The 19457-nt window shown below is 42.7% G+C and overlaps 2 protein-coding genes across 3 annotated transcripts; both read right to left on the bottom strand.

The window, feature by feature from the left end:
- Positions 1-8571: 8571 nt before the first annotated feature.
- LOC139566759 (uncharacterized) lies at positions 8572-19199 on the bottom strand. Of its 2 annotated transcripts, XM_071388051.1 has the most exons (7): positions 19110-19199; positions 18654-18899; positions 17595-17725; positions 17236-17403; positions 12202-12363; positions 9970-10081; positions 8572-9762 (listed from the first exon to the last, which is right to left on the bottom strand). In XM_071388051.1, exons 2-7 carry the CDS (start codon positions 18889-18891, stop codon positions 8783-8785), a joined length of 1791 nt encoding a protein of 596 aa, XP_071244152.1. In that variant the 5' UTR covers positions 18892-18899; positions 19110-19199; the 3' UTR covers positions 8572-8782. The 2 variants fall into 2 exon arrangements, with proteins under 2 accessions (XP_071244152.1, XP_071244151.1); XM_071388050.1 differs by having other exon boundaries at positions 18654-19177.
- LOC139566804 (zinc finger protein 528-like) lies at positions 12743-17229 on the bottom strand. Its single transcript, XM_071388132.1, has one exon. It carries the CDS (start codon positions 17023-17025, stop codon positions 16162-16164), a length of 864 nt encoding a protein of 287 aa, XP_071244233.1. The 5' UTR covers positions 17026-17229; the 3' UTR covers positions 12743-16161.
- Positions 19200-19457: the final 258 nt, after the last annotated feature.

Here is a 19457-nt window from a genome sequence, read left to right as displayed (position 1 = left end):
TGAATATTGACTGGTTTTCATCAAGAGGAAGCTTCTCTGTAACCAGTGCCTGTAATCTGATTCAGGTTATTAATCAACCTACCACAGTGTTTACAAACACTACAGGAACTGTATAATCCTCATGTAATGATCACATTTTTACTAATACTTTAGAACTATATTCTAAAGCTATATCCGTACCCATTGGATGCACACAATATAGTGGCAATATCAAGGAAAGCAAAGGTTCCAAAAGCTGGAGATCATACACAAATATTTGTAAGAAGCATCCAGATGGGCCTCCCGGGTGGCGCAGTGGTCTAAGGCACTGCATCGCAGTGCTAGCGGTGCCACCAGAGTCTCTGGGTTCGCGCCCAGGCTCTGTCGCAGCCGGCCGCGACCGGGAGGTCCGTGGGGCGACGCACAATTGGCTTAGCGTCGTCCGGGTTAGGGAGGGTTTGGCCGGTAGGGATATCCTTGTCTCATCGCGCTCCAGCGACTCCTGTGGCGGGCCGGGCGCAGTGCGCGCTAACCGAGGGGGGCGGGTGCACGGTGTTTCCTCCGACACATTGGTGCGGCTGGCTTCCGGGTTGGAGGCGCGCTGTGTTAAGAAGCAGTGCGGCTAGGTTGGGTTGTGCTTCGGAGGACGCATGGCTTTCGACCTTCGTCTCTCCCGAGCCCGTACGGGAGTTGTAGCGATGAGACAAGATAGTAATTACTAGCGATTGGATACCACGAAAATTGGGGAGAAAAAGGGGTTAAAAAAAAAAATAATAAAAAATAAAAAAAAAAGAAGCATCCAGATGCTGCATTTGATGAATTTATGAAATTGCTTCTTCCAATTATTAACACACATGCAGCAGTTAAGAAACTGACTGTTCGAACTGTTATGGCTCCATGGGTTGATGAGGAATTAAAAAACTGTATGGATGAAAGAGATGGGGGTTGAAAGGAGTGGCTAATAAGTCTGGCTGCCTGCAATCTGACTGGCTGACTGCAAATTGAGAAATTATGTGACAAAAAGAAGAAGAAACTTTATTATGAGGCCAAGATCAATGATATAAAGAATTATAGAAAACAAACTTTAGTACTTTAAATTATGGGCAGAAATACAAATTCAACTCCATCTTTCCTCAAATCAGATTGGCAACATCAAATGCTTTTGTGATGAATAACCAACCATTTGAATGATTACTTCATTGGCAAAGTGGGCAAACTTAGGCAGGAAATGCCAAGAACGAACAGTAAACCATCGTATTCATGCATAAAAAACAAGTAATGGAAAAAAAAACATTCTAAGTGTGAATTTTGTTACTGTGAGAGAGGTGGAAAAAACTATTGTTATTGATCAATATTTGTCCTCGGGCCTGGTGGTAGGCCAAAGTCATTTCACTACCCAAGAATGGTAAAGTGGCCTTTACTGGTTTTAACAGCCGACCTATCAGCTTGCTGCCAGTTCTTAGCAAACTGTTGGAAAAAATGATGTTTGACCAATATAGACTTTCAGAATTCTTAAAAACTTCTTATGGGTATATGGGACGCTACCGTCCCACCTGGCCAACATCTGGTGAAATTGCAGAGCACCAAATTCAAAAACAGAAATACTCATAATAAAAATTCATAAAACATACAAGTGTTATACATCGGCTTAAAAATTAACTTCTTGTTAATCCAACCGCGGTGTCAGATTTCGAAAAGGCTTTACGGCGAAAGCATACCATGCGATTATCTGAGGACAGCGCCCAGCACACAAAACATTACAAACAGTTACCAGCCAAGTATTGGAGTTACAAAAGTCAGAAATAGCGATAAAATTAATCACTTACCTTTGATGTTCTTCATATGGTTGCACTCACAAGACTCCCAGTTTCACAATAAATGTTTGTTTTGTTCGATAAAGTCCTTCTTTATATCCAAAAACCTCAGTTTTGTTGGCACGTTTTGTTCAGTAATCCAATTGCTTCAAAGGCAGTCACAACAGGCAGACGAAAAATCCCAAAAGTATCAGTAAAGTTCGTAGAAACATGTCAAACGATGTTTATAATCAATCCCCAGGTTGTTTTAGTCATAATAATCAATAATATTTCAACCGGACAATAGCTTCGTCAATATAAAAGAAAAACAAGAAAGGCGCGCTCTCTGTCGTGCACAGCAAACAGGTCTGGGGACTTTCCACTATCCACTTACTCAGAGTGGTCTTACTCCCTAATTTTTCAGAATACAAGCCTGAAACAATTTCTAAAGACTGTTGACATCTAGTGGAAGCCATAGGAAGTGCAATTTGAGTCCTAAGTCACGGGATACTGTATAGGCATTCAATATAAAACTACAAACATAAAAAAATCCCACTTCCTGGATGGATTTTTCTCAGGTTTTCGCCTGCCAGCTCTGTTATACTCACAGACATTGTTTTCTATCCAAATCAATTACTACCAAGTATATGCATATCCTAGATTCTGGGCCTGAGTAACAGGCAGTTTACTTTGGGCACGCTTTTCATCCGGAGGTGAAAATAGTGCCCCCAACCCTAGTGAGGTTTTAAAGAGAAGGGCACTCAACATGTACTAGACTGACACAAATGACTGATGATTTGTTAAAAATAAATTGATAACAAGATTGTGAGAGCTATACTGTTAGATTTCAGTGCAACCTTTGATGATTCAACCCTATATGTGTCAGCAACCACATACAGTGAAATCACTGCAACCCTAAACATAGAGTTGCGGTCAGTTTTAGAATGGGTGACCAGTAATAAACTGGTCCCGACATATCTACAGTATTATACAGCGCACAGGAGCTTGGTGGTACCTTAATTGGGGAGGGCAGGTTTGTGGTAATAGCTGTAGCTAATGGAATAACCATTCCAGCCATTATTATGAGCCATCCTCCCCTCAGCAGCCTCCTCTGATACAGAGGCATGATTGCAAGGAACTCCCTTCCATCTCATATAGCGCAAGTTAACAGCAAAAATGGTTTCAAAAAAACAAATAATGCAACACCTCACGTTACAACAGCTGTCCCCCATGTGACCAACTTTGTGTGTATGTACTGAAATGTACAGTGACTTCAGAAAGTATTCATACCTCTTGGCTTATTCCACATTGTTGTTACAGCCTGAATTCAAAATTGATTAAAAATAACAATTCTCACCCATCTACAGTCGTGGCCAAAAGTTTTGAGAATGACACAAATATTCATTTTCACAAAGTCTGCCACCTCAGTTTGTATGATGGCAATTTGCATATACTCCAGAATGTTATTAAGAGTGATCAGATGAATTGTAATTAATTGCAAAGTCCCTCTTTGCCATGCAAATGAACTGAATCCCCCCCAAAACATTTCCACTGCATTTCAGCCCTGCCACAAAAGAACCAGCTGACATCATGTCAGTGATTCTCTCGTTAACACAGGTGTGAGTGTTGACGAGGACAAGGCTGGAGATCCCTCTGTCATGCTGATTGAGTTCAAATAACAGACTAGAAGCTTCAAAAGGAGGGTGGTGCTTGGAATCATTGTTCTTCCTCTGTCAACCATGGTTACCTGCAAGGAAACATGTGCCGTCATCATTGCTTTGCACAAAAAGGGCTTCACAGGCAAGGATATTGCTGCCAGTAAGATTGCACCTAAATCAACCATTTATCGGATCATCAAGAACGTCAAGGTGAGCGGTTCAATTGTTGTGAAGAACGCTTCAGGGCGCCCAAGAAAGTCCAGCAAGCGCCAGGACTGTCTCCTAAAATTGATTCAGCTGCGGGATCGGGCACCACCAGTACAGATCTTGCTCAGGAATGGCAGCAGGCAGGTGTGCGTGCGAGGTGAAGACTTTTGGAGGATGAACTGGTGTCAAGAAGGGCAGCAAAGAAGCCCCTTCTCTCCATGAAAAACATCAGGGACAGACTGATATTCTGCAAAAGGTACAGGGATTGGACTGCTGAGGACTGGGGTAAAGTCATTTTCTCTGATGAATCCCCTTTCCGATTGTTTGGGGCATCCGGAAAAAAGCTTGTCCGGAGAAGACAATGTGAGCGTTACCATCACTCCTGTGTCATGCCAACACTCCAAGCATTGATTATGCAAGAATGGGCTGCCATCAGTCAGGATGTGGCCCAGAAGTTAATTGACAGCATGCATGGGCGGATTGCAGAGGTCTTGAAAAAGAAGGGTCAACACTGCAAATATTGACTCTTTGCATCAACCTCATGTAATTGTCAATAAAAGCCTTATACTTCAGTATTCCATAGTAACATCTGACAAAAATCTCTAAAGACACTGAAGCAGCAAACTTGGTGGAAATTAATATTTGTGTCATTCTCAAAACTTTTGGCCACGACTGTACACACAATACTCCATAATTACAAAGTGAAAACGTATATTATTATTTTTTAGAGCAAATTTATTAAAATTGAAATACAGAATTATCTAATTCACATAAGTATTCACACCCCTTTGCTGATACTCCTGAAGAAACTGTACATTTCAGCATCCTTGAGATGTCACTACAACTCAATTGGAGTCCTCCTGTAGCCAATTCAATTGTTTGGACATGATTTAGAAAGAAACACACCTGCCTATATTCAGGTCCCACAGTTGACCCCACAGTTGGCAGTGCATCTCAGAGCAAAATCTATACTATGAAGTCCAAGGAACTGTCTGTAGATCCCCGAGATAGAATTGGAGTTTCTCCCAATGGGTGTTTCTCCCATTCTTCTCTGAATATCCTCTCAAGCTCTGTCAGGTTGGATGGGGAGCGTCACTGCAAAGCTATTTTCAGGTCTCTCCAGAGATGTCCGATCGGGTTCAAGTCCGGGCTCTGGCTGGGCCACTCAAGGACATTCAGAGACTTGTCCGGAAGCCACTCGTGCATTGTCTTGGCTGTGTACTTAGGGTCGTTGTCCTGTTGGAAAGTGAACCTTCGCCCCAGTCTGAGGTCCTGAAAGCTCTGGAGCAGGTTTTCATCAAGGATCTCTCTTACTTCGCTCGGTTCATCTTTCCCTCGATCCTGACTAGTGTCTCAGTCCCTGCCGCTGAAAAACATCCCCCACAGCATGATGCTGCCACCAACATGCTTCACCAGAGGGATGGTGCCAAGTTTCCTCCAGACATGACGCTTGGCATTCAGACCAAAGAGTTCAATCTTGGTTTCATCAAACCAGAGACTCTTGTTTTTCATGGTCTGAGAGTCCTTAAGGTGCCTTTTGGCAAACTCCAAGCGGGCTGTCGTGTGGCTTTTACTGAAGAGTGGCTTCTGTCTGGCTATTCTATATTTAAAGCCTGATCGGTGGAGTGCTGCAGAGATTGTTGCCCTTCTGGAAGGTTCTCCCATCTCCAAAGAGGAACTCTGGAGCTCTGTCACAGTGACCATGGGGTTCATGGTCACCTCCCTGACCGAGGCCCTTCTCCCCCAATTTCTCAGTTTGGCCCGGGCGGCCAGTTCTAGGAAGAATGTTGGTGGTTCTAAATTTCTTCCATTTAAGAATGATGGAGGCCACTGTGTTCTTGGGGACCTTCAATGCTGCAGACATTTTTTTGGACACCCTTCCTCAGATCTGTGCCTCGACACAATCCTGTCTCAGAGCTCTACGGATAATTCCTTCGACCTCATTGCTTGGTTTTTGCTCTGACATGCACTGTCAACTGTGGGACCTTAAATAGACAGGTGTGCCTTTCCAAATCATGTCCAATCAATTGAATTTACCACAGGTGGACTCCAAACAAGTTGTAGAAACATCTCAAAGATGATCAAAGGAAACATGATGCACCTGAGCTCAATTACAAGCCTCATAGCAAAGGGTCTGAAAACGTATGTAAATAAGGAATCTGCTTTTTATTTTTAATTAATTTGCAAACTTTTCTCTTTTTTTCACCCCTTTTTTCTCCCCAATTTCGTGGTATCCAATTGGTAGTTACAGTCTTGTCTCATCGCTGCAACTCCCGTACGGACTCGGGAGAGGCGAAGGTCGAGAGCCATGCGTCCTCCGAAACACAACCCAACCAAGCCGCACTGCTTCTTGACACAGTGCCCATTTAACCCGGAAGCCAGCCGCACCAATGTGTCGGAGGAAACACCTTACACCTGGCGACCGTGTCAGCGTGCACTACGCCTGGCCCGCCACAGGAGTCGCTAGTGCACGATGGTACAAGGATATCCCTGCCGACCAAACCCTCTCCTAACCCGGACGACACTGGGCCAATTGTGCAAAACCCAATGGGTCTCCTGGTCACGGCCGGCTGCGACAGAGCCTGGACTCGAACCCAGAATCTCTAGTGGCACAGCCTTAGACCACTGCGCCACTCGGGAGGCCCCACATTTCCAAACATTTCTAAAAACCTGTTTTCGCTTTGTCATTATGGGGTGTGTAGATTGATGAGGAAAATATTTTATTTAATACATTTTAGAATAAAGCTGTAACGTAACAAAATGTGGAAAAAAGTCAAGGGGTCTGAATACTTTCCACTGAACTCTACTGTGATGTCCAAACTTGTGAAACGTAGATGTACAGTTGAAGTCGGAAGTTTACATACACCTTAGCTAAATACATTTAAACTCAGTTTTTCACAATACCTGACATTTTATCCTAGTAAACATTCCCTGTCTTAGGTCAGTTGGGATCACCACTTTCTTTCAAGAATGTTAAATGTCAGAATAATAGTAGAGAGAATGATTTACTTCAGCTTTTATTTCTTTCATCACATTCCCAGTGGGTAAGAAGTTTACATACACTCAATTAGTATTTGGTAGCATTGCCTATAAATTGCTTAACTTGGGTCAAACGTTTCAGGTAGCCTTCCACAAGCTTCCCACAATAGAGCTGGTGTAACTGAACGAGGTTTGTAGGCCTCCTTGCTCGCACATGCTTTTTCAGTTCCGCCCACAAATTTTCTATAGAATTGAGGTCAGGCTTTGCGACCAAGCTTTAACTTCCTGACTGATGTCTTGAGATGTTTCTTCAATATAGCCACATAATTTCTCTCCCTCATGATGCCTACTATTTTGTGAAGTGCACCAGTCCCTCCTGCAGCAAAGCACCCCCACAACATGATGCTGCCACCCTCGTGCTTCACGGTTGGGATGGTGTTCTTCGGCTTGCAAGCCTCCCCCTTTTTCTTCCAAACATAAAGATGGTCATTATGGCCAAACAGTTCTATTTTTGTTTCATCAGACCAGAGGACATTTATACAAAAAGTACGATATTTGTCCCCATGTGCAGTGGGTTTTTTATAGCGGTTTTGGAGCAGTGTTTTCTTCCCTGCTGAGCGGCCTTTCAGAGTATGTCGATATAGGACTCGTTTTACTGTGGATATAGATACTTTTGTACCTGATTCTTCCAGCATCTTCACAGTGTCCTTTGCTGTTGTTCTGGGATTGATTTGCACTTTTCGCACCAAAGTACGTTCATCTCTAGACAGAACGCGTCTCCTTCCTGAGCGGTATGACGGCTGCGTGGTCCATTGGTGGTTATACTTGCATACTACTGTCTGTACAGATGAACGTCGTACCTTCAGGCATTTGGAAATTGCTCCCAAGGATGAACCAGACTTGTGGAGGTCTATAATTGTTTTTCTGAGGTCTTGGCTGAGTTCTTTTGATTTTCCCATGATGTCAAGCAAAGAGGCACTGAGTTTGAAGGTAGGCCTTGAAATACATCCACAGGTACACCTCCAATTGACTAAAATTATGTCAATTAGCCTATCAGAACCTTCTAAAGCCATGACATCATTTTCTGGAATTTTCCAAGCTGTTTAAAGGCACAGTCAACTTAGTGTATGTAAACTTCTGACCCACTGGAATTGTGATACAGTGAATTATAAGTGAAATAATCTGTCTGTAAACAATTGTTGGAAAATTACTTGTCATGCACATGCATTATAGTTTGTTTACAAGAAATTTGTGGAGTGGTTGAAAAACGAGTTTTAATGACTCCAACCTAAGTGTATGTAAACTTCCGACTTCAACTGTATATGATAGGTTTAGATTTGTCTGGTTCGGACCAACTGTGGTCTTGTTTGGGGGTCGAGTGCATTAGAATAATAGCCAGTGTGTAGAATAACACCCAAATATGCAACGGTGGATATCGCATATTTCTACCTTTGTGTACCTATTCAGAATTCATCAACATGAACATTTAAATCCATAATTATGCATTTCTGTATAGTACAGATCGGGGACCCATAACGTAATACCGTAATTACCGTAATTCTGTTACCGGATGTAAATCAACTTCAATTACCGTAGTTCAATTACCCTAATAGATGTTCACAAACTCAAGGTGTCATGTCATAGCTGACACCCCATTCTTTCTGCAGACGTCTTTGCATCTTAATTCAGAGCAGATATTCACCAAATTCAACAGAAAAGCATAAAGGTTTATATAAGAAACTCTTTGCTGTACTTACAGAAACATGATATTATAAAAGGTTAACCACAGTCAAGCCCATCTCTAACACAGTGATTCAAGTACTAACAGCATGGAGTCATTGGAGTTAATAAAAATGTTCCATATGTGTTGATTCAAGAATTAAGTATGTTTTGGTTCGTCTGACAGAAGGGAAACTCAGTCCCTGCAATGATACAAAAATAACCAAGTCAGTCAGCACAGAGCCAATTTTGTATTTAATGTTTTTTAAATGGTCACACCAACCATCACCTTATCATCTACTCTGCCTCATCATACTCATTCTTTCCTCAGGTCACCTCATCCAGTTCCCTTTACATCCAAAACCAACAGAATTAACTACAAACTAACTAGTACTACATTATATGTCACTTTACACTATACTAGCTAATACAACATATCACTACAATCTATACAAGGCTGTGTGCATTTTCTGCTGATGTATCCTGAGGTAGCGTACAGGCGAACGGCCTCTCTCCTGTGTGGATCTTCAGGTGCATCTTCAGATGGTGCTGGTGGGAGAACCTCTTCTCACACTGGGGGCAGCTGTAGGGTTTCTCCCCTGTGTGGACCCTCTGGTGCCTCTTCAGGTGGCCAGCCTGGGTGAAGCGCATGTGACACTGGGTACAGCTGAAGGGTTTCACCCCTGTGTGGACCCTCTGGTGCCTCTTCAGGTTGGACGGGTGGGAGAAACTGGCCCGGCATAGGGGGCAGACAAAGGGTTTCTCACCTGTATGCATCCTCTGGTGGATCTTCACCTGTTTGGGGAAACTGAAGGCTTTCCCACAGAATGAACATGGGAAGCGCTTCTCTTTGCCACCAGATCTGCTGATAGCATTACTACTACTGTCATTTGTCAATGGGCTTGTGTAGCTATTTAGCATTGAGGCACTGGCATTGTCTGAGGTCTGTTTTAACATTAGGAGAGTGTGAGGAGGATGAAGGCCAGAGAGTGTCTGTGTTGTCACAGGGTCCATGTTCCAGTTGATAGATCCTATAGAAGGTAGGCTGAAGGCAGCACCTGTTAGAGGCGCCATCAGTCTCTCTGAATCACATCTATAGGAGCAGGACGGAGCATCGCTAGCCGAGTCTGTGTCTGTTCTCTCCAGCCGAATATGGACACGTCCCTGTCCCCGCAGACCTAATCTACGCCTCGCCCTGGTCTCAGCCAGTCTGTTGTCATGGAGACTAAGTTCGGTTGTTGTTTTGTGTTTGACTGTCTGTTTCTGGTTGTGGTTAACAATGTTGTTTCCCAGCCCAAAGTTGATGCTGTCCCCGCTGGTCCTGGCCTGCTCAGTGATGTTGTCCCCTGGGCTCTTAGCGGCACCCGTCTGGGTCTGGGAATCCAAGATGGCCACCCAGTCTGCTCTGTTAGCCTCCAGCCAACCACCTTCAGGAAGAAGTTAGAAAATAGATTTCACAAACATGGCAGAGAAGACTATACATGTGCAGTTGAGTCAAAGTTCATACATTATAATATGTGTGTTTTGTATGTAAACATAAGTTGTATTGATTTAATTTTATGAATGAAGAAAATAAAAAATAGTCCCATTGAAGATCTATTACTGTATGTAGGTTATATGTATTTCTCTCTTACCTTGCTCCCCCATCTTTAGTCCACTCAGCAGGTCAATGCTCTCTGGTCCATCTTCTATTGTCTCCTCTTTGACCAGCAGCAGATCAGGCTTCCCATCCTCCATGTCTACTGACTGTAAGAGATACAGAGTGAGAGGATGTTGGATCAAGAAATCTGATATGAGCACCCTGATATGAGGCATCATCTGATTGGGCAAAGAGGCATTGCTATGCCGTGCGGTGCTATGCAAACATGATAGTTGATTTGATTACTTGACACTCTTCAATGGTTTCATAATTCAAAGACATAGTCCCACACTTAATACAAAATTGATCAAGACCTGGGCCCGTATCCAGAAAGCATCTCAGAGTAGGAAATTGGTCATAAGTGCTGAGAATAGAGACATTTTACTCCTACTCTTATGGGTAAATGTGCAGCGAGTCTGATGTTCCTGTGCCACTTGCAAATGCTTTAGAGTTGTTCAAATAATGTTTTGATATTTCTATATGATCAATCCATAAATAATAGACCTACATGCAACATTATATCTTGCACTTTTGATAATAATTTCATGAGGCCCATTTCACATGATATGTCTAAATACTTATAACCACTTGGCAAAAATGTATAAACATGTTTTTCTTTGATTATTGAATTTCCTACAACACGTTATGTCAAGCTATCCCTTTGTAGCAATGGAAGGCATCTAGAGCTTATGTTAACATTGATTGTGTTCAATTAAAATTATAGACCTTTAGTAAAACGTTGCATGCAACATTATTGACAAGTGACTTGATGCCTACTGTGCCAAAGCGATATAGAGTTGTTAAAAAGGAGTGACTAGTGTGTTGATATAACACCAACATTTTGCTTTTAACAACCATCATAATTGGTAAAAAAAAGAAGTAAAAAGGGTATGCATGCCAACATATTATATAGGCAATAATTAAGACTAGGCAAAGTGATCGTGTCAGGTGACAAATGATATTTACATTTACATTTAAGTCATTTAGCAGACGCTCTTATCCAGAGCGACTTACAAATTGGTGCCTTCACCTTATGATATCCAGTGGAACAACCACTTTACAATAGTGCATCTAACTCTTTTAAGGGGGGGGGGTTAGAAGGATTACTTTATCCTATCCTAGGTATTCCTTAAAGAGGTGGGGTTTCAGGTGTCTCCGGAAGGTGGTGATTGACTCCGCTGACCTGGCGTCGTGAGGGAGTTTGTTCCACCATTGGGGTGCCAGAGCAGCGAACAGTTTTGACTGGGCTGAGCGGGAACTGTACTTCCTCAGAGGTAGGGAGGCGAGCAGGCCAGAGGTGGATGAACGCAGTGCCCTTGTTTGGGTGTAGGGCCTGATCAGGGCCTGAAGGTACGGAGGTGCCGTTCCCCTCACAGCTCCGTAGGCAAGCACCATGGTCTTGTAGCGGATGCGAGCTTCAACTGGAAGCCAGTGGAGAGAGCGGAGGAGCGGGGTGACGTGAGAGAACTATCATATATATATATAGATATCAAACGATTTACTATTGCAACATTCAGTCACATTCATTGTGGTTGTCTAAAGCGTGCTATAGAGCAGGGGTTCCCAAACTTTTTCACTCAGGCCCCCCTGCCAGCAATGGGGAACATCCCATAATATTTGAGTGACTCAAGCATTACAAAAAAATCTATGGGCTAAAAAATGTTAGCTGCTAGTTGATCTGGACATTTCTGACAAGTTCAAAATAGCTCTCTATGGTATGCAATGACTGACATGACAAGAGAAAAACGAATTTCGAAATTACACTCTGCCTCCCCAGTTTGGGAATCACTGCTCTAGAGTTCACAGCTGGCGTTGCCTCATTGCGATTGGTTATTCCCCATTATTTGCGACAATGCCAATGAGCGTCATCACCATCTTTCCTTTGCAGTAACTCAAACTGTCGAGATTACCAGCGGAGAAACTTTTATGAGTGTATTTTACTCCTGGCTCAGACTGTCTGAGCAGTGTCTTAACATCATCCTAAAACCTACTCTGAACTGGGAGTTTTTTTAGTCTTAAAAAAAGTTTGAACTGGATTCCTAGGACCTTTTCTGAGATGCCCAGTATCCACACAGAGTCTCAGAGTAGAAGTGCTGATTGAGGATCAGATCCCCACTTGTCTATATAGTCTTATTCATTATGATCTAAAAGACAAACTGATCCTAGATCAGCACTCCAACTCTGAGAGGCCTAATACCATACAGACAGTAGTTCACAGTGGGCTCACCTCAGTGAGACTGTGTGTGGTCCTATGCTGCTCAGCTGGTTCCTCTGTGGGTTCAGGAGGTGTAGTCTGGTTGTCCTCCATGATTATAGTCCCCTCAGGGTTCCCCAGACCTTCCTCACACCCCTCCTCCTTCACCAGCAGCACCTCTGGAGACTCCTCCTCCTGGAAAAGAGAGGTGTTACAGATTACACAGACATACACTCCCTCAGGTACGGACACACACAGATAATAAACACACTTTCAACATGGAGTGTTTACCCCATCCCCACTACGTTTAAGTTCTATACTGTAGTTAGAGAATGATTTCATTGTTGTTAAACTCATCATGGTGGACATAAATATGAGTCAGCTATGATAAGTCAAAAGTCTGACAAACCTGACAAAACTATTTTGACATGTACAGTAGGTGTTTGTTAGTGTGTGGGTTTGTGTAGGTATTTTTAGTAAGTGTATATTGGTTATAAAGTGCTGTTGGGTGTATGCAGAATAGGGTGAAATCAGATGTGATGTATATTAACGAGAGTCTCAATGATAGTCTTGGAAGAGTACCATTTTGTGTTTATTAATAAACATAAACAAGTTTTAAGTACACCACACATATACATATCAACTACAAATCTGCATTCATATTCTCATTAAAAGTGTCTTGGGGAAAAAATGAAATAGGCATTTGTGAACATCATTATAGACTACACAGTACAAACACAATATCTAACAGACTTTTTAGGCTTATACAGTATATGCCTTATACACCGAGTGTACAAAACATTAGGAACTAGGCTTGGGAGGTAAACCATGTATACTGGGGTATTTGGAAATAGCCACAGGATGGTTTATCAATAACGTATTAACTATTTCTTTGCAGTTTTTCAATACATTTTTATATTTGTAGCTACTTAATAACCGCTACGAGATCAGTGTCCCTAAACCGGGACAATTGTTGCTCAATATGCGATAATGTGACTAGAAAACATAGTATACAACAGCCAACTTTCCCGGACATAGACATGTCTTATATGGACAGAAAGTTTAAATTCTTGTTAATCTAACTTCAGTGTCCAATTTAAAGTAGCTATTACAGAAAATAAAGACCATGCTATTGTTTGAGGATAGTGCACAACAACAAAACACTTTTATCACGGCAACTTGTTTGATACATTCACCTCTGAAGGTAAATTATGTACTTACATTTCAGTAATCTTGCTCTGATTTGTCATCCTGAGGGTCCCAAAGATAAAATGTAGTGTAGTATATTCAAATGTAGTAACTGGGTTCTACAGTTTGACCCCACTGCTGTCTCTGGCTCCACCCCCCCCCCCCCCTTATGATCCATCATGTATGACATCCCTGGGAGTGTGTAAACTTAAATTTTTTATTACCATAGCATTTTTGTACTTGTACTTAAATGTATAAATTGACCAATTCGGCACATTTGGGCAAAATCCTGGCAGACTTGATACAAAATGGTGTAATGTAAAAGTGGTGTAATTCTTCGCTGCCCGCCCGTCCAACATCACTACTCTGGACGGTTCTGACTTAGAATATGTGGACAACTACAAATACCTAGGTGTCTGGTTAGACTGTAAACTCTCTTTCCAGACTCACATTAAACATCTACAATCTCCTTCCAGTTCTCTGCTGCCAATGACTGGAACGAACTGCAAAAATATCTGAAGATGGAGACTCTTACCTCCCTCACTAGCTTTAAGCAACAGCTGTCAGAGCAGCTCACAGATCACTGCACCTGTACATAGCTCATCCGTAAATAGCCCATCCAATCTACCTCACCCCCATACTGTAGTTATTTATTTATCTTGCTCCTTTGCACCCCAGTATCTCAACTTGCACATTCATCTTCTGCACATCCTACCATTCCAGTGTTTAATTGCTATATTGTAATTAATTTGCCACCATGGCCTATTTATTGCCTTACCTCTCTTATCCTACCTCATTTGCACATGCTGTATATAGATTTTTCTACTGTATTATTGATTGTATGTTTGTTTATTCCATGTGTAACTCTGTGTTGTTGTATGTGTCAAACTGCTTTGCTTTATCTTGGCCAGGTCGCAGTTGCAAATGAGAACTTGTTCTCAACTAGCCTACCTGGTTAAATAAAGGTGAAATAAAATAAAATAATTAATAAACTGATCAGTCTGAAACTTTGCACACACACTGCTGCCATCTTGTGGACAACATCTAAATTACACAGAATCCTAATTGCCTTTCTCTTGCATTTCAAACATGTTTTTTTGTTTGTATTATCTTTTACTAGATCTAATGTGTTATATGGTCTTACATTAATTTCAAATTCCCACAATCTTCAAAGTGTTTACTTTCAAATGGTATCAAGTATATGCATATCCTTGCTTCAGGGCCTGAGCTACAGGCAAGTTAGATTTGATTATGTCATTTTAGGCAAAAATTGAAAAAAAGGGTCCGATCCTATTAAGTAAATACCTGCAGTCAACTTGTGCAATACGTTAGGAGATAAAGCAGATTGCGTTCTTCATTATACATTATGAAACTTACTGCAGTTCCCCAGAACAGTTGGTTTGCAAATAGCACAACGGGAGAAAGCGGGTGCAGGTGAGTCCTGCTGTGTAGACAGCGTCGCGTTTTATATTGAAAGTCAGTGAGTTCTTTTACTTCAATAGTGTGATCAGGGATGTGCAACTAGTTTTCCCTCACAATAAAAACATTAGTGAAACACAATCGGCAGAAAATATCTGATGAAAATGAAGCTGACAACAGAAGTGCAAAGCTATTTGCCTGGCAGCCACACAAATAAATGAACTTACAAATGAAAAAGCAAAGTCTTTTGTTTGCAAAAGCGATGCATGGCCATCATCTTTCTAATGTTTATCATAGAAAGAATGTAGCCAGCTACATTTCCTGATGTTTTGCTGAAAGTCAATATTGCATTTTACAGAAATTACAATAAGCATTTTAGATCTGTGTTTACAAAACGCAGCAAGATATTTCCTGTGTGAAAAACACAGAATTTTGCTTAAGCTTAACTTGCTAGTTATCTAAGTAAGTGGCTGATTTAAAATAAGGTGACGGGCATCTTTCTCTTCTCCATTCGCTTCCTTTTCATCGTTCGAACCATTTTGTGAAACCGGGCCCTGGCATTTACAGAATTACACTGATTGGCCCAAGAGGGCGCTATAGCAATCAACTGAAACTCCAAACGTTGAACACGCACATCTCCTGTCTCGACAGGTTTACTGTTGCCTTGTTGTTGTTAAACCCATCATACACTGAGTGTACAAAACAGTGTACTTTCCATGACAGACTGACCAGGTGAATCCAGGTGAAAGTTAAGATCCCTTATTGATGTCACTTGTTAAATCAACTTAAAATCAGTGTCGATAAAGGGGAGGAGACAGGTTAAAGAATGATTTTTAAGCCTTGAGACAACAGACATGGATTGTGTATATGTGCCATTCAGAGGGTGAATGGGCAAGACACAAGACACAAATGTTTAAGTGCCTTTGAATGGGGTATGGTAGTAGGTGCCAGGCGCACCGGTTTGAGTGTGTCAAGAACTGCAACGCCGCTGGGTTTTTCTCACTCAACAGTTTACATGTGTATCAAGAATGTTCCACCACCCAAAATATATCCAGCCAACTTGACACAACTGTGGGAAGCATTGGAGTCAACATGGGACAGCATCCCTGTGGAACGCTTTCGACACCTTGTAGTCATTGCCCTGACAAATTGAGGCTGTTCTGAGGGCAAAAATGGGGTATAACTCAATATTAGGAAGGTGTTCCACACAATGTCTGGATGCAATATTCTACCCAGGAATATTCAACATTGAAATCTGTTACTCTTGTTATTCTAAATGCATCGGTGGATCTTTTCTGCTTACAACAATGAAAATGTATATTTGCCTTTAATGCAGGGTTTGATCTAAATGTAAGAAGCTATCGAGTGGAATGGTTACTCTCTATGTTATAGAGTGGAATGTTTTTTCTGCTGGTGTATCCTGAGGTATCTCCTCTCTGAGAACCTCTTCCCACAGTGCGTACTGGCAAATGGCCTCTCTCCCATGTGGACCCTCTGGTGCCTCTTCAGGTCACCAGCCTGGGAGAAACGCATGTGACACTGGGTACAGCTGAAGGGTTTCTCCCCTGTGTGGACCCTCTGGTGTCTCTTCAGGTCACCAGCCTGGGCGAAGCGCATGTGACACTGGCTACAGCTAAAGGGTTTCTCCCCTGTGTGGACCATATGGTGCCTCTTCAGGTTGCCAGCCTTGGCGAAGTGCATGTGACACTGGGTACAGCTGAAGGATTTCTCCCCTGTGTGGACCCTCTGGTGGATCTCCACCTTCTGGGGGCAGCTGAAGCCTTTGTTACAGAACACGCAGAGGAACCGTTTCTCTTTACTATTGCCTGATGTGGCACCCCCTCCCTGAGCCTGGGCTCTAGCCCTGTCGTTTGAGTTCAATACCTGATCGAAAAGGATGCGGCCGTGTGAATTGGAAGGTACCATCGACGTGGACACTGGGTCGCGATCTCTGAACGCGAGTAAAGGGGAGTGAGTCGCAACATTTAGATTTGTGTCTAAGCTTTCCCTGTAGTCTAAGAAGTCACTGGTGTTTCCCTGCGAGTGTCCTTCTCCTAAGTGAGTCTGGTCTGCATTCCATGTCAGAGGAGCGCCGCCCTCCACTTTCACAGTCACCTCATCTACGACCAGCCCCTCCCCCTTCTTATCTAGGCACCCTTCAGAGTATACACTACTACTGTACTGGTTCCAGTCCCCTGTCATTGGATTAGTCTGTGTATCTAATACCAAAGGCATGTCACCAGGTATCATCTCTGTCTCTGTAGCATATGAACAGGACGGGCCATTCTGAGTCTGTAACAAGTCACTTGAATACAGATGGTATCTCACCGTCCTCTGGCTCGTGTTACCATAAAGTAAATACTCTGAGCGGGAAGCAAGAGGACAGCCAAGTTGCCCCAGCCCCGTTAAAGTCTCGGTGTCTGTCTATGACTTGAGGACGGCGTTCGGCGTTCCACTGACCTCCGTGATTCTGCGTCGGGTCCTGGGCTGCACTGAGGGGGTGGTGGGGTCCTCCATGGCTACAGGGGGCGCGTCAGCTGCTCCAGTCTGAATGGCTCTGCTGTGCCGTAGGTCCTCCTCTCCTTCAGACCTCTCTTGCTTGACTCCAGGACCTGCAGCCTCTGCAGACTGACACAAAAAGAGAGGTTATCAGTACATGAGTTCAATTGTATAACAATGTTGTAGGGAAGTCTCACAAGCTCCCCTATGGCAGATAAATAAGGATGTACATGTAAACAAGTGAATAGCTGAGGGGAGCCTTTCTGAAATACTTTGATTCACAAAGTAGCAAATTTTTTATGCAACACTATTACACTAACCTCTATCATGATAATGTGCTGGGTTGAGGTTCCACTCCCCTCATCTACAGTGATTGGTTGGTCATCTCTCCATATATTGTGTCCTGCTGGCTTCACAAAGCTCCTGTGGCCTCCAGTGAGATGTCCTTCACCTGAGAGAGTGATTGGGGGAAAAGAGGTGGTTAGGTTAGCTACTGTCAATGCTCAATGCTATACTGTACACTATTGACACTGTCTAGAATTGGCCAGGATGTAAGGCAACACTTCTCATAACTTCTTGATATACTATTTATTGATTGACGTATTATATTCCATGCATCACATTGTTTTCATTGAGTAAATTATAAGTGCAGTAAATCAAGAATCTGGTTAGAATGAGTGTCTTTGAGCAAGACAGCTAGCTAAGTAATCAGGGGAATTATTGCATAATATCCAAAAACTGCCCATGACCCAATTCTTGGCAACACATCTCAATAGGGTCCAGTTGCTACATCATCTCTCAGAGCAGTCATCCCTTTAGAAAGTGGGGGTGTCTTAAAGGAGTGGGCGTTTCGGGAAGCGCTGGAACCGCCATGACTTGATATGTCAATTATATTTCAAATATTCAATAATAAATAATACATTGTAAAAAAAAGTTAAGGTAGCTAACGTTAGCTAGTACTTACATTTACGAAAAAAATTGTTACATACATGGCTACCTGTAAGTAACGTTCAAAGACTCCAGCTCACAATAGACATTTTCTTTACATAACTGAAATTCCTTGCTGTCATCTCTGCAGAGTGCAGACCATGACTAACGTCCGATAACCCAAACGACGTCTTGAGTTGCACCTTTCAAAAACCCCACATCTTCTTATATGGTTCCTTTCTAAATGTCCACTCCTTTCGAAACCCCTACTTTTCCTGAGAGATGAGCTGGACTGAGAGATTGATTTACATATCAGTAGGTGGCAGCATAGAGACCGTAAAGGGATGACCTCTCAGAGATGATGTCGCAGCTGGGCCGCTGTCACACATCTGAACACATGTGCAGGAGGCGACAGGCATATATTTACAGCCTCGGCCTTCTGCTAAATGTACCTCTTGCCATTGCTCTGTATCGGTCGAGGATCTTGACACTACCAGGACTGGCGAGGCCGCGGTCTCTTATTGTCCTCTCTGTGCGCTCCCGTGCCACCTTCAGTTCCAGTAGCTGTAGTTTCCTCCGCAATGTCCTGTTTTCTTTCTGGCTTTGAGTTATTTCCAAACGAAACACTGCATAGTCGTCGTCTACGAGTTTACAGATTTCTGTCACGGCTGCATTCGCTAGCACATCCATTATGGAGGCTATTTGAGTGTGAAAAACAATACAGTTAGCCATTGTTAGCTAACGTTAGTATCTAGCTAGCTATCGTCCCCTAGATAACTTCTATTGACAACGTCTGGTCTCCAATGCGAATTAAAGACTACATGTGGTAAGTGTGTGATATTGTGCAGTTAAATTAGTAATATCTTGAGTTCCAGAGTGTTAATAAATCCATAAATAACAACGCTAACCTGGAAACTGTTCTTGGTCACCGTTTACTTCTTCTTTTTTTGTATGGTTTTCCGGCAGACTAGACGCTGTGTTGCGTATTACTGCCTTTCACAGGTCGGAGTGTGAATCGCACATTTTGTTCACAAAAAAAGAAGCTCTAACAGATCCTGGGTGGAAGCCCTTCTCTCAAAACCCCCTGCACTAAAATGTCTGCTGCTGCTACTACTACCACCAAATCAATCTTCTGGGATTTCCATTTCAACTGTGCGGTAACAATTAATGACCATAGCAATAAACAGACATTTTGGCACCCCCACAGATTGTTCCACTGAAACTACACACTCCTTTATCCCATGCCCTTTAGCACA

Source organism: Salvelinus alpinus, chromosome 39, assembly GCF_045679555.1.
Source record: "Salvelinus alpinus chromosome 39, SLU_Salpinus.1, whole genome shotgun sequence".
In the NCBI taxonomy this organism is placed as follows: domain Eukaryota; kingdom Metazoa; phylum Chordata; class Actinopteri; order Salmoniformes; family Salmonidae; genus Salvelinus; species Salvelinus alpinus.
This window is presented reverse-complemented; position numbering and strand designations above follow the sequence as displayed.

Excerpts from the sequence above, each read along its gene's own strand:
- LOC139566804 (XM_071388132.1), bottom strand. The coding sequence starts at position 17,025 with ATGATACCTGGTGACATGCCTTTGGTATTAGATACACAGACTAATCCA.
- LOC139566759 (XM_071388050.1), bottom strand. The coding sequence starts at position 18,933 with ATGGCTAACTGTATTGTTTTTCACACTCAAATAGCCTCCATAATGGAT. Across the intron at positions 17,726-18,653 it reads ATACAGAGCAATGGCAAGAG|GTGAAGGACATCTCACTGGA; the intron begins GTACATTTAGCA and ends TCACTCTCTCAG. Across the intron at positions 10,082-12,201 it reads CCACACACAGTCTCACTGAG|TCAGTAGACATGGAGGATGG; the intron begins GTGAGCCCACTG and ends TATCTCTTACAG.